General features: G+C 41.9%; 1 protein-coding gene across 2 annotated transcripts in view; it reads right to left on the reverse strand.

Moving 5' to 3' along the window:
• The window catches only part of ARHGAP20 (Rho GTPase activating protein 20), a 62,070-nt gene that overhangs the window by 20,280 nt on the left and 26,349 nt on the right, over nucleotides 1–15,441 (reverse strand). The window contains exons 3-8 of one of the 2 annotated variants that reach the window (XM_042867358.1): nucleotides 13,057–13,227; nucleotides 9,985–10,044; nucleotides 7,255–7,404; nucleotides 5,393–5,434; nucleotides 4,037–4,121; nucleotides 1,245–1,322 (exon numbers count right to left, since the gene is read on the reverse strand). In XM_042867358.1, the coding sequence (XP_042723292.1) occupies nucleotides 1,245–1,322; nucleotides 4,037–4,121; nucleotides 5,393–5,434; nucleotides 7,255–7,404; nucleotides 9,985–10,044; nucleotides 13,057–13,227 (586 nt within the window). The remainder of the gene's footprint in view (nucleotides 1–1,244; nucleotides 1,323–4,036; nucleotides 4,122–5,392; nucleotides 5,435–7,254; nucleotides 7,405–9,984; nucleotides 10,045–13,056; nucleotides 13,228–15,441) is intronic. The other variant, XM_042867359.1, reaches the window with a different exon arrangement.

Raw genomic sequence — 15,441 nt, forward strand, 5'->3', positions numbered from 1 at the left:
ATGTGGTCTTGATTTCTGGCATAGACGGGGCAGACAGAGGGCTTGATTTTAGCTCACATCATATCCTCTTCACTTCTATGAATTAGAGCTACCTTCACTGAACAGAGAGCAGGACTGTGAGCTTGGGCCACAGCCCCAGACCTGGTGTAGGTGGGACACAGCAGCTGTAACAGCAAAAAATGCTGCGCCCAGGAACAACCATACTAGCAATGTAGTCCTCTAGACACACTAAAAGCCTGTGCAAATTAGGGATAACCAATGCTAGGGAAAGCATACTCTGGAGTTACTCTAATTTGGGCTAGGGGTCTCACGAAGCACAAGAATGGCATGTGGTCATGTTTGACTTCTTACACAGGGCTGCAGTAAGGAAAGCCTTGTCAGACTCCTTGCATTTAGAACAACACAGACACCAAGACCAACACATTGAAAAACATCTTGTTACCCAAACAGCCAACTGTAGGCCATTAAAAACCTGTCATCCAGGAGCTCCCATAACCATCAGCATTGATCAGACACATAATGAAAAGGTGGGATAAAAGGCTAAGGGAGTTGGAACTCTTACGCACAGCAATGACTCCTGTCACCATCTGAGGGACTTCCTTTTCTGGTTTCAGGAAAAGGAAGTTCATTCAGGATCCACCGGGAATTGCTGCATGCACTCAGTGCACTATTTTGAGGTATCTTAGGTAGTTTCAGACCAGTGCTTCAATTAGGTGCATTCAGATTCTGTGCAATCACTTGGCTACTCTCATACCTTACGTGACACCAAAGATCTGTGGGTATTTACAGGGTCTGATCTGGACATTTGAGAGCAGTGCTTGTGCCTGTAATCTGGGGACACAGCTGATCATGCTTTTCTGCATATTTTGAAACTGACAGACAAGCAGGTAAGCAGATTTCCTGCTCACACTGAAGTACACAAAGGGAGTGCATCAAACTCATTTTTTTTTTGTGTCAAGATATCTCCTCTTATGCATCAGAAAAAATAGATTTAAAAGCAACTTCAAACATGACTGATTCATTACAGGGATGGGATTTTAAGGCATTTGATGATCTCTGGAGGTTTTAAGGCATTTGATGATCTCTGGAGGTCTATATATTAACAAAGTATTGCTTCATTCCAACAACACTGAATTGCTAATGATAAAGGTTTTAATTTACATTCATATCCTAAATCTTGGAAAAGGTAGAAGAGAAGATTTGATTATTAAAAGCGACTCATTAAGACCAGTGCAAGTACTTACAGAAATTCCCAGCTGCTGCAGGGCCATGAGAATGACATCATTGGCTGTATCAACATTGGTTACATTTAGGGTTTTTGACTGTGAACAAGGAAAAAGGAGACAGGCAAAATGGCATTAAAAATTGGATTTGCACAGAGTATCTGAAGTCAAATAACTGCATGATTCATTGCAGAAACAAAAGGGAGTTAAAATTTTGCTGAATAAGTAAGTTATACTGCAGAGAAAGACCCAGCTGCCCGAGACAGAGGCCTGACTCCTCTGCCTTGTCACACACTGCCTGTATTCGCTCCCTGCTTCCCTGAGAGCTCCATCAGAAGGGCACAGTGCCATGATTCCTGGGGACAAGATGCATGCATGTCCCCTTTGAAAAGAAAAGAAACATTTCAGTGAGTTTTTTCACTGAAAAAAAGATGGCTTCATACCAATTGTAAATCACTTCCTTCCCTTTCTATTAAAGAACTCCTGGTAAGAGAGCACTGCACATAGGCTGTTCTCTATATTCTTTGCCACTTTCTATATAGTCTTCTCAAAGCTACATTTGGCTTAATACCAGAAACACTTCCTCTTGGGAATGTGTCCTCCAGTTAAAATTACAGCTCCTGCAGCACCCTCCTGCCTCTGCACAGTAGCAGCACAGAAGAACACGGTGGGCACAAAGGCCTGCTTTCTGCATAGCAACGGCAAGACTCAGCACCTGCTGCCTGGTACCAGGCTTCCCCTGCATCATGGGATGCTGCTCTGCACCATCACGCTGCACGTCACACATTTCAGGCACGCCAGGATTAGCAACTCCATTCCTAGCCCCGCTGCGATGCACAGCACCACTGCTATCACCTTGCATGAGGGAAAAGAGGAGGAGAGAGCATGTCCAGAGCGCCTTTTGCCAAACCTCCAAGACATATCCAATGGCCCAAAGAAAGGAGGGGAGCAGAGACAGGATGCCAATGCTCCTGCCAGATCCAGGACAGTTTGCTGTAGCCTGCCGCTCTGTGCAGCACATCAGTTTTATACTGGCCATGTGATGTTTAGGTGAAACAGCCGCCTGACATTCTGCATTTAGACAAGATCTGAGCTGTACAGTGTGTAAGTCCCTGATGGTAACAAGCTGCCATGGCAATCAAATGAAAGTAGTGAGAGTATTCTACATCTTGCTTGAGGACATATCTGAACGCTCATACCATAAAAAATTTAACATTTGCCCAAAGCACTGACATCTGGCTCTCAGCAGTAGGTCAGCACATTTGCATAAATTTTGCTCTGGGCTAGAATACAATAAAACGGTTTATGCCTTGTGTTTACCCTTCCCTACCCTCCAAAAATGAAATATTTCTCGGGCATCCCCAGCTGCTGTAGTACAGGCAGCAGAGTGCCGTAAGACCTATTTGTATCACAAAGTTTCCACGTGCTCCTCCACAGCTTTATTACTGGTAATAGCGAGGCTGCAGCGTGTCATTTCTAGGACTGCCAGGATCAGGAAACTGTATTTGGCACATGAGATAACTATAGCAAAAGAGAAAAGATACAAAATCCCCCCGAACAACCCTGGTACAAGAGTGCAACATCTGGGTGCAGGTGTGCTTTATAGACATTTACACCTGAGCACACCTTGATCTGCAGTCCTTCATTTGAACTACCACAATTATTAATTTATTAACACTTCTTTTAGCAACCCAGCAATTCTATTACAACTCACCTTAACAATGATTTTTTGAAAAAGAATTCTTTATGCTTCTGTCAATGCAAGTACAGAATTCAGTGATGGGCACAGACCTCCAACAAAGTCACTGCAAAGATGCAGTGAAAACTTCTCACATCCTTGAAAATGGTCTTTATGCTTCTGAGCATAAAAAGCATGTCTTATAAGTACCATTAGAAGGAAAGGACAAATGAATAAGAGGAAGAATTGAGGGATTATCACTGAATGCCAGTGTATCCCTGGGGAACTGCCTACCTACAAGAACTTCGTTTAAATTGGTTAAAAATGGCTTTTAGAAGATGTAAATCACCCTGTGGACAATCTTTCTCTACCAACTTCCTTTGTGCCCACAATATACCAACACCCCCAAGCTGATGCAAACCACATTGAAGGTAATTTCAGAGTGTTTGTATACACAGCTTTACAGATTTATTATCATTATAAACAATAAAACACGTTGCAACTTTTGAACTGAATGAAGGCAGCTGTGAGTTTAAATCAGCTTTAAAAGCAAAAAAAGGAACACAGTACATTTCTTAAGATGTTTATGCATAAGTTGTTTTAGATGTGTTTTTTGGGGAGGGTTTAAACTCTATAGTCTTTAGCTTGTGTGTTGGATCCAGTATTTATAATCACAGAATTATTAAGGTTGGAAAAGACTAAGATCATGCAATCCAACCATCAGCTCATTCCTACTAGGCCCACATTCCTCACTGCCACATCTCCACATTTCTTGAACACGTCCAAGGACAGTGACTGCATCACCTCCTTGGGCAGCCTGTGCCACTGCCTCACTACTCTTCCTGAGTAGAATTTTTTCCTGATGTCTAACCTGAACCTCTTCTGGTACACACAGGCCATTCCTCTCATCCTACTGCTGTTACCTTGGAGAAGAGGCCAGCCCATTTCTTACTAAGAAAACTGTCTTTAAAAAGGAACTCACTTAGTAAAGACGGGAAGCACACACTTCAGGGCTGCATATGCTAAGTCTTCTAGAGGGGACTAGATCCTTAAAGGAGGCTGTAACCCAAAAGAACCTGACATGCACAAGATATACAGATGATGTGAATTTATACCCCTAGATTAGAGCACTTACATATGCACAGGTTCCAACATCCTTTGCAATTATCTTCAGAGGAATACTTTTAGGATAGTCTTTTTCTTTCTCTTCCCTTATTCGACTGCCAAAACAAATGCAAAACAAGTGAATTTTTAACATAGTAAGCATAAAGACCAACATTCAAATAGCAAGCAGAAACTGAGAAGGAAGCAGATCATTTTCAGATCTACTGCAATAGAAAGACCTCAGAGGAAATGAAAGCCTCCAGCACAGTCTGAAGGGGATACTGCCCATGGTACCTATTAATGCCTTGTTGTGTCCAAGTTGTTACATTGCAGAAATCAGTGTAAACAGCAGAAGAACCAGATTTAAAATCAACATGCAGACTTCCCTGCAGTTTTCGTTTTAAAGAGACGATCAACATGACATCACTCTGCTTTAGAATCATAGAATCAGAGAATTGTTTGAGTGGGAAGGGACTCTTAAAGGCCTCCTAGTCCAACTCCCCTGCAATGAACAATCAGGTTGTGGCATGATTCAGTGATTGTGATTATTTGAGACCATGACAACTACTTATGAAGGATGTTAATTCCTGAGAAGAATCGTTGCACAGGAGTGTCTATACAACTAGGCCTAACTATGAAGAATGGGCTGCAGCAAAGTCAAGACAGTTTTAAACGGAAATTGAGATAAAACTACTAATCACTGTAATGTCTTAGGCTGTACTATCAGCATCTGCTGAAATCATTTCCAGTTCATTGTCCTGAACAGTGAAAAGGACTGAACAGGAGAAGAGTGAATTAGAAATCACCCCCAGCAGGAATGATTTGAACAGCCCTATGAACTGTAAAGAATGAAATAAAGACAGAAAATTTAGCTGTGGAGAAACCAAAATCACTTCTGGTAGTATTCTGTTCAAAACGTTGACTGAAATCAGAGCTCTGTTTACCCAGAGTCTTGTGTATAACCTCTGGCTGAGGGAACATTTCATACAACCGAAGTTAGCCCCACTGCTCTCCACTGCCATGAGCAGCAGATAGGTTAGAACAGAAGTTCCTGAGCTGGGCTTGGTTAGATGCCATCAATGTTGAAAGAGCCAAGTCTCAACTAGAGTGAAGGTGGCAGTGTATACTTCAACAGCAAAGGAAAGGAAACACATTACAAATAGCTTCAGTTTTCTGTTGGGCCATGGTCAGAAACAAGGAAAAGAGTTTCCTCCTTGACTAGTTACTGGTGCACAAAGGGCACATGCAGCTCTCAGCAGGGAGAAGGTGTGGAATGACTTTTTTCTTTCTTTGAAAGAGCTACTATAATTATGGCATTTGTATTGAATCACTGGTCTAGATGACTGGGACTTTTTCCAGTGCCTTCAAAGACTCTATAATAAAGTACCTTTGCAAAAAGGAGAGCCATGTTTCCTTCTGTTCTGCAGACCTGCAAGAATTATAGAAAAAGAGAGACAAATCAGCTGTCATTCTAATAGCAAAAGAGCCCCTGAACAAATCACAGTGAAACGCACTGCTTCTTGATTGCAAATGCCATAAATATATACAAAAAATAAAAGAGTTTTTGAAATTTGAATGAAAAAGCTGTTTCCCTAAAAAATCAACAGGAGAGCCTGCCAGGGAGATCAAAAGCCCCAGCTGTTATCTTGATCACAGGAATCAAAGCTTTACTGTGAATTCAGTAAGGAACTGATGTCCAAAGAGAAGAGTACTCTGCTTAAAAATGAAAGCTTAATTTAAAAGCATAAAGGTATTTCCTCAGGTACATAGGCTTCTTTCTATTTCCACTGTTTATTTATCTTCTTATTTACTACTTGGCTTACCACCAAGTTACAAAGTACATATAAACCATTTCACTTAGAAACGCTTTGGACTTTTTAACATCCGTCTTGCTTCGACACTTTCAAGGATAAAAAACTACCCAGGTAAATGTAGCTAATAATAGGACAGCACAAGAAATTTAACCTAATTGTGTGCCAACTTCCTTCATCTACATCCTGCCCCAGATGGAGTAGCTGCTATTCCCTCTGCTACTTATGCAAATCAGGTTCTTCACATTTTCAGAGCAGGCATTTAGGGAACTACAAATCTACTGAATGATGCTGCTTCAGGGGCATGCACTTCACAAACACTGTAACTGTGATTCTGCTTTGGCTGCTTCAGTTCTGTAGGATATGCTATCTATGGGCTCACACATGGTGTTTTATATTTTCTACGTGCTTCCAGTCATAAAACAATTTCCCTTCTATAGATCTCTGATTCTGGATTGGTGCTATTGCTTTCATTCTCTCCTACTTTCTAATAGCTACAAAGGATCCCATAGCATCTCCAGATCAAAGCTCATGTTTATTGGCAGGAGTTCAATTCAAAATCAATAGAAAATTTAAGTTTTGTTTCAGGATTATTAAACAAACAAACAAAAAGTCACAAACAGAACAAACATCTCAGCAAAGAACAGTTTGTGCACAGTACTCTGGATAAGGACAATGTGATGTAAAATCAAGCCACATTGCTTTTTGCTCTGATGGTAAAGAGGAAAATGCATTTTTCAAGACACAACCACTATCTGGAATTTAAGGGTGACACTGCACTCCCTCGCACACAGTGCTGACAGCCCTCTCACTGAGAGTGAAATTAGCCTAATCACTGACATTACCTCTATAGCCCTTATGTGTCCTACAGCCAATGCTGCAAAGATGGACCAAAATCTTTCAGTGATTTTGCTTCAGGAGGAATTTTAACATTTTCTTTGGCATAATTTTATGAAAAAGAGAAATAGGAAAAAAAAGTCACTACTTTGCCCTATGTCTCCTGTTACTTCCAGTACAAGCATTTCTGCCTGAAATTGTCCTACAAGGGTCTCTTGGATTCTATCATTAGCTTGGTTGTTTACTATTTCTAATTCATTTTATCAATTAACTGAAGTATGTACCAATTATATAAAAAAAAACAAAAACAACAAAAAGAGACTTCCAACCGAGCAAGTCTGCAGCACAGACAGTGCTCTGCCAAATCACATGCTCTCTCAGATTTTTTAAGTGATAAGAGAGTACTGCTGCTACATTTGCAGAGACTGAAGATGGGGCACGGAGGGTGACTTGCTCACAGCAGTAGAGGGAACTACTTTAAGAATCGATTAATTCTTCCCTCCTATATTCACTGGTGCTGAAATGACTCTATGGCTGCCTCAACCTCTCAGCCTAAACACATTTCAGTAACTTGCTAAATAAAACATGCCTCATTTCTTACCTGAAATTTGCCACACAGTTGGTGGTGGGCCAGCCCAAAACAAAGGACCTATCTGGGTCGGTGCTGCCTTCGCAGACTTCTTCTGTGCAAAATGCTGTCCACATCTCACAGAGACGTGCTTGGCACTTCAGTTTGAAATGAGAGTGCGACCTGATGGCAGAAATTCACACGTTTGTCACACACAGGAATACATAACAAGACAGGTTAAATAACTCAGAATTTCCTCTTCCTTTGAGCACATTTGAAAAGAATTGATGGAAAGAGCACTTCTGCTTTAGTTAAAGAAATCAATGTTTTGTTTGCGTTGCATGTGAAAATAGAGCAATTTTTGATCTAAGTGAGATCAACAGAATTGATATGTGAGATAAACAGGTCCCTTGGCATCTTGCTTTCTGTGACAAAACTGCCCATGTCTGGAGCTCACTTCCAAATTTCACCATTAGGCAAAATCACTCTTGGACTTCAGCAACTTCAGCGCTGCTGAGGTGTTAACAGTATAGTATGATTGCTTAGCTCCACGGCCAACAACTGTGCTGACTGTGAATAGCAGTAACTCAATCAGACTGAAAAAGCTACTTCTCAGGAAAGACACAACAGCCTGGGTCATGTCAGACCTCCACAGACTAGCTGCAGGACTTTACAGCACCACAGGATGGCTAAGGATAGAAGGGACCTCTGAAGGTCATCTGGTTCAAGTGCTTCCTCATGTTTACAGGAAACCTCCTGATTCAAGTTTGTGCCCATTGCCACTTGCCTTGGCACTGGGCACCACTGAGCAGTGCCTGCCTCTGAGCTCTTTGCACCCTACCTCCAGACATCATTTATGGACACTGATGAGATCCCCCTGAGCCTCCTCTCCTCCAGGATGAACAGACCCAGCTCTTTCAGCTTCTCCTCACAGCAGAGGTGCTCCAGTCCTTTCATTATCTTGACGGCCCTTCATTTGACTCACTCCAGCACGTCCATGTGTCTCTGTTATTGGAGGGCCCAGAACTGGACTCAGCAATTCAGATGTGACCTGACCAGAGCTGAGGAGAGGGGAAGGATCACCTCCTTTGATCTGATGACAATGCTTTGCAAAATGCAGCTAGGAATACTGTTTGCCTTCTTAGAGGCAGAGGCATATTGCTGACTTGTGTTCAGGAGCATTGTTGACTCATGTTTGTATGTCCATCAAGACCCCCAGGTCCATCTTTGCAAAGTTCTTCTCCTTTAAGAACACCCACTGTGTTCTCAAAATATCTACTTATTTACAAAAAAGGTATTTTACATGATTTTTCTAAACTTTTGAAATTTAATTTACATTAAAACCACGAGCTTGCTGTACTAGCAGGGAAAGGCTGAAGAATAAATGGCACTTCCCTGAAGGCCCTTCTAATCCGAGGATTGCAAACAAGAGCATGTCAGCTCATCGCACTGCTGGAAATATGGATGGGGACAGCACCAGGCAGCATGGCGATTAGTGCTTTATAAATAAATATGCCAGGTAAGCAGTTTCTTAGGGTTCTGGTACAGAAAGACTACCTTCTCTGAGATTAGTCTCGTTTACAAGGTATTTGATTTAGGACAGACTGAACTAATATGGTCTGAAGCATGAAAGCACTTGGAGTCTGCAGCTCTAAGGAGGATTGTGATGAACTTGCAGTACCTCAGTTGGTCCAGCTGACAGTGTGCTAACAGGTATCTCTGGACAGAGCACTGCTGATAGCCCTGCCACATTCACAGTGCTGGGAAAGAAAAGACCTCCAGTCCGCACCACAACAAAAAGATGCACTTGAATGAGAACACTGTAAAATACCATCTCAAGCTCATGCATTTTTTAAACCATACCATAGTGTTTCCTGCCAGCTGAACATTTCAGTTCTCTTTAAGCTATCACACTTTGTTACCCTGTCCAAAAGAAGCTTAGAATATTTCAGTACACTCATCATCAAGCCAATTTGTGATCTAGCAGATAAGATGAATATAGAAAGGACTGTAGCAGACTGTCCACAGAATGAACTGTATAAATGGAGACTTACAGCCAAATACAGACATAAATTGTAATGTAAATCTTAATAAATGGGTGATTGGCCTGACAGCACCATTAAGACTGGGGTTATGCTGGGGATAAGTCTGCTGAGCTTCCCTTTCTCCTCAATACCTTTTCCCCAGTATTCAGTACAGTAAACTCTCTACAGGCTGCTTCACTTCTTAACATTTACAGTTCATAAAGCCAGGCCCCTGCAGTGCCAGCAGCAGGTGTTGGCAGGGTGAAGCACAGATCTGCTCTCCCCGTCGTTCCTGATGTATATCCTTACCCTATTTGCCATGCCTAGTCACAGCTCTCAGCTATCATCAGTATTCAAGTGGCCTGGTTTCTAGAGGCGCTGAAAGGGGAGCCTCCATTAACATCTAAAGGGCCTGAGGTATAATTTTATCCCTATCTGCCACAATCTTTCTCCAGTCCATGAGTTCTCAGTGCTGCTGAAAGGTGAGTCGTCTATTTAAGTGCCAAGGCATTACATCTAGAAGTGAATTTATCATTACTGACTAAGGAATAAGCATGGCTGAACATTGGAAAAATGGAAGGAGTATCTCCTTTTTTCTTTTTTTTAAAGATGATTTTTATCCAAGATCATTTTTTTAAAGCAGTCTTGAAAAGATCAGGCAGATCCAATTTGCACTGAAATCACAGAAAATTCATGCTCATCAGTGATGGAGGTACTGATGTACCTCAAGTTGTCTTACCTCTGCAGGGCAAACTCAGATCCTTTGGCTTTCTGTAAGTGGCAATTGGATACCTTGAGGCTGTTAACAGATGGAAGATTAACTTCTCACTAGATTTGCTAATCCTCTTAATAGGACCTTCTGACAAAAGCATTAATGGAACTAGTGGGCAATCGCTACTGTAATTCCACGTATTTACTCAACCATTAATCTCTATGTCCAACCAAGTTTGGAAAGTAACCCTAAAATGAACATGTATATGTGTGTGTATGTGTTAGAGAGAAGAAAGAGGAGGCCATTTCCTTCCCTTACAAAAGCTTATGTGAGAAACCTTGATCGGTGAACTGAAACACCCTTGAAATATTTACTCTGCCCAATTAAAACACACAGTCTCTGGAAGAAATCTAATTAGTAAATGGAAAACAGCATACAATTCTGCACCCTTAGTATTGGGTTAGTAAAAAAAAAAAAACAAACAACCGACCAATTAATGTATGGCAATCCTCACATGAAGGCATTAAATGAAGGGACAGAAGACAGACAAGCACAGAGTATTAGTCTTATTTTTCATAAGCTGAGTTAATGGGTGAACTGAAAAGATAACAATCTGCATTTCAAAAACGATTAGGAAGTATCAGAAAATGGACCGATAGGTACTTTGTTCAAAGTCACACCAGATCAGCTGTGGAAAGGACTCACCTCCTCACATTTCCATGGGAGCAATGCCAATTCATCTCTTTCAAGCAGGAGCTCAGTGTTGGGCAGGACTTTGCTCAGCCAGCTTAGAGGACACCAGCTATTTGTTGCTCTCTTTGGAAAAATGTATGCCCATTTGCCAATCACACAAAGTCTAGTTACACATGAGCTCCCTTGTGCATTGACCAGCTACTTCCAGCTCATTTGGCACTGGCAATGTACTGAGCTGCACCTAAGAGGCATCTCTTAGATACGTATAGGCTCCAAGTTGGAAAAAACTGCTTAATGAAAAGAATATTATAAATTTTTAGCATCTGCGTATGGAATAACCCTGAAGTTAAATCAGACTCAGCTGTATCAATTCCATCTAGACATTATCCTGGTGACCTTCTGGCCCGACTCTGCATCCACTACTAGAAAGTCAACAGCAATCCCTAGTTAAGGCTGCAGAGCAGTACATACCACTCAGGTTTTCCCTTTAGGAATCAGAAATGGTATTTTGGTGTGTGGTACCTTTAAAAATGCTGATTTTCACATAGTGTTCATTAGTGACAGCTGTGATGCTTTAATTGCTGTCAGGGAAGCTGTAGAGAGAACATCCCAATGAGTTCTTTAAAATGCATGAATATAATTCAAAATACATGAAGTGATATCACTTTACTATTTTTACCACTTCTAGCAAAGATGTGGCTTATTTCTCCCCTTTTCTTTCCACATACAGAAGCACAATTTGTTCTGTTCCAACTCCATCAAGCATTGCAGACTCCTCACCACATTCAATCAAGTGCTGTAAGAGCCGTTATTACTCCTAGGGACCATATTTTAGAGTGGTGACACAGAATAGGGCTTTCCAATGCCACTGGGAGCCAGTCAGACCTGCAGGTATGCACAGCCCAGCCTGGGGCTCAGCATGCTGACCATGTGGGAGGCACTCATCTCACCTGGCTTCAGCCTTCCACAGCTCAGGAGCTCACACCTAAAGCAGTGAGGTGATGCCTCTGAGCAGTCCCCTCCCCACTGCTGATGCTCTTTTCTAAAGGAGTGGGTTTGCCACAGGGAGGTGCTGGCTTTCCTCTACTGAGACAAAGGAGCCCAGCTGAGTTGCAAATACATAGCATTTGAAAGCCTAAATTGCGTTGAATCCCAGCCTAAATACAACACAATCACAAACAAATGCAGAAACAATTATATTACTGCAACTGCTGGTAGAACAGTAAGATGCCCTGTAAAAATCTCAGTGTTCACCAAACAACCTTAGCAGAGCGTGTTTGGGTACAGTATTCTCCATGTTGTCACACTACATAAGGTGAAGGAGTTCTTCTGGGGGGTTGTATTTACTGTGTGTGATTCAAACAGACAGTGCTCAGATTTCTACTGAAAATGCAGATTTATTCTGGCTTTTCCCAGCAGCCTCTGAAACAACTGCTTAAGTGAAGAGACACATTGCAAAAGCCCAGGATTCACATCGAGATTGCCCACCCTGTGAGACTACAAACAGTGCCTAACAGAGAATGAAGCTGCTTCAGGATCCCTTATGGTTATTTCCCCATAACAACAAGCGAAAGCACCCTCTAAAATTGCCTTAAACTACAAATGCTGCATGAAGCTGGCATGCTAGACACAGCTTGTAAATCTGATTTAATTGTGAATGGTAGAGTGCACAATCAGAGCTTAGCAGCAAGCCTGACTGCACAGGAGCTCAGCACAGACCATTGAGCACTGCTTCCTATCCTCATGCTGCTTCTGGCACAGCACTGTGATGCTGCCCGTGACCTCTGTTCTTAGGCAGCTGCTCATCAGCTGCTCAGAATCTTTCTTCTCAGAAAGAGTGGTGAAGCATAGGCTGTCAAGGGAGGTGGTGAAATCATCATCCCTGGAGGTTTTCAAGAGAAGGGTGGATGTCGCACTGATTGACATTGTCTAGAGTGGTCACAGGCAAGGGGTTGATGGTTGGACTAGATGATCTTAGTGGTCTTTCCAACCTTAAAACTTCTATGATTTTATGATCATTAGAGAGCATCAAAGTAGCTCCCAGGTAAGTGCGAAAGTCTGTAGCCTCTCTCCAACACAGCAACACCTAACCCTTAGCAACTTTCAGTTCAAGGCATCCCAAGGGACACGCTGAGCAGTTGTGAGTTTATAACACTCAGTTCCCAAGGCAGGGAACATGATATAATGCAAGCAGTGTATTCAAGAATATCTGCTGCTGCTCTGTACTGTGGCCTGGATGCTATGGGTTCTAGCATCTACAAAAGTGACTGCTGAGTTCAGGCACCTAACTCATGTTGACAAAAAAAGCTGCTTGATGATTTAGGGAACATTTACTACCGAAAAAACATGAAGGAATACCTCTACTGAAAAAAAGGGCTACTTTGTAGGAGGGGATGCCATACTCACTTGGACTTGGCAACAACCAGAAGGTCTGTGAAGAGGAAGAGGTGTCGCTCCTGGGTCTGCAGGCCTGTCTTCAGCTGCACATGGCCATCAAGGAGGAACGTCCTGTTGTGGCACATAAAGGACTGCACAAGGGGACATGCCTCCGGGCTGATGGGGGAGAAGCAGCCTTCCCTGCAAAAGGAAGAAGGAAAGAATAAAGGAACCCAATTCACCCAAACATCAATGAGTGAGGACTGGGAAGGGACTTTCCATAGCCACCACATAAAGGTCATTTATTTGACCCACTTCTGTAAAAGGTTACAGGGACACTGACGACAATGAGATGTTTGATTACATCTCATGGGACTATCCTTGCTGACTCTTTTACAGCACAAGAACATAGACAGCCTTTAGCAAATGACAATGATTAAAATACAGCCTTCTCCATTTTGTCTATTTATATTAGTCTCCCTTTGTTTGAATTCTTAGGGAAAACACTGCACCTTCTGAAGGCTCTCCATACAGAGGTTTCCTAGGAACAGGTTGCAGGGCTTCTCCGGGTACAAGTTTCCACTGGAAAGCCAGAGATGTGACTTCCAATTCTCCCAGCAGATGACAGAACCAAATCTGTGCTTCCTGCACTATGGTATGCTTTACCTAAGGAAATTCTCGATTAAAGCCAGGACCAATCAGCATTTTTTCTCCAGATCTTGCAGATCTGACTTTTTCAATTATTTGCTTTCTCTAGAGGTCTTTCCAAATGAAACCCTTCCTTTTGGTTGAACAAACAGTTCTGTTTTCATTCAAATACATTCTTCATATATTCTTCAGCAAGGAAAAAATAAAAGAAAAATCAAGCTAAATCTTGGTTGGATCGCCTTGGAAAGAAAAGCCTGAATTGAGCAGCTTTGAGCTTACAGTTTATTCCTATACCCACTGGAATGAAAGACAAACACCTAACGATTTTGTTGAGAGAAGAAACGGACATTACAAAGTGAAAGCCCCAAAACACACAGGAGAGATATGAAAGAAAACAAGAGTGAGCAGAGAAAATCTTTGAAGAAGATTACAAGCCTCCTTACACCTCCCTTACAGCCTGGCTGATTTCCCAGCCTCCTCTCCTCACTGCCTGTAGCTGGATTACTCAGGAAATTATATAGGAAATCCTGACAGCAGAGAGAGAAAGGATAAGCTCTCAGATTGGCCTACATTAGCAGGACACACTTTCACTGATCTGTAAGGGGCTGGTGAGCATCTTAGTTTTTCTGCTTTCCCCTTTCTGGTTAGTAGCCTGAATTTATGAAGGCATTCCTCGACTTAATTCACAGTCTCCCTCTTGACTTTAATTACCTGCTCCTTTAGGGAAGAGAGAAAGAAGAAAAACATCTTTCAGATGAACAATGCAAACCAAAGTTATTTGATTGCTCATAAGCAGGAGGGTTGCTCATGAGAGCAGAGTTAAAAAACAGAGAGGAACTTTGGTGCAACACATTGGGTGCTGCTGACACACACTGCGGCCCACAACATGCCACTTGCATGAGAATTCACCAATTCAACAGTTCATCGGTGACTGGCAGCTTGATGGTACTTGGCCCAGAAACTTTGACAGAAATCGAGAAAGATGAGCAGTCCAGCTGTGCAGGAATCATGCACGGTCTTCACCTCGAAGGTTAAGTGGAGAAATAGTCACTTACATTGAATCCAGTAATGACAACAGTCAGAACAAAACCTTTCATGTTCCACTGCTGCAACCAAACAACCACAAACACTCATAAAACCTTACTCAAATTCCTTGCTGGCTCAGCCTCAAATATTTCCATATAGGCAACTCAACTTGGGTCATTTCTGTTTCCACATTTCATTGGCCTGATTTGTCATCCCACAAATTCATCAAATTAAGCGAAATCTTTGTCACACCGATAAGCGAAGGAGGGTGTACTAGGTTTACTGATGCCAAGGCTCAAACAAATGGAACTTGGTTTTAGAAAAGGAAAACACAATAATATAAATCAGTTATTTTAACGAAATCTGCCCCTTGACTCAGATCTTGAGTTATTTCCATGCATCTCTATCATCTGAACTCTAAAAAGGACTGACATGTTTTAATGGAGTTTACCTGACCAAAAAAAAAAAATTTAAAAAAAGGTGAAAATCTCTTCTTTCTTTGAAACAAAGCAGAAGAAAATCAAAGCTATTTATCCAACCAGGCCTTCTAAAGCCCTGCAGCTCAGGAACATGGGGGAAAATCAAAAGCATCCTTTTGATCCTCTCAAATGATGTTCCAGTTTTTTCAATTTTTGAAAGACGTGAATGAAACCCAAGCTTTGTTACATTGAAGAAAATGCAGATAAGCTGTAACCTCAGGCACAGGGATTTATATGAAAGGTAATGTTGAACTTCAGTTTT

This window comes from Lagopus leucura, unplaced genomic scaffold (genome assembly GCF_019238085.1).
Source record: "Lagopus leucura isolate 7727_CA_CO unplaced genomic scaffold, USGS_WTPT01 Super-Scaffold_100001, whole genome shotgun sequence".
NCBI lineage: Eukaryota > Metazoa > Chordata > Aves > Galliformes > Phasianidae > Lagopus > Lagopus leucura.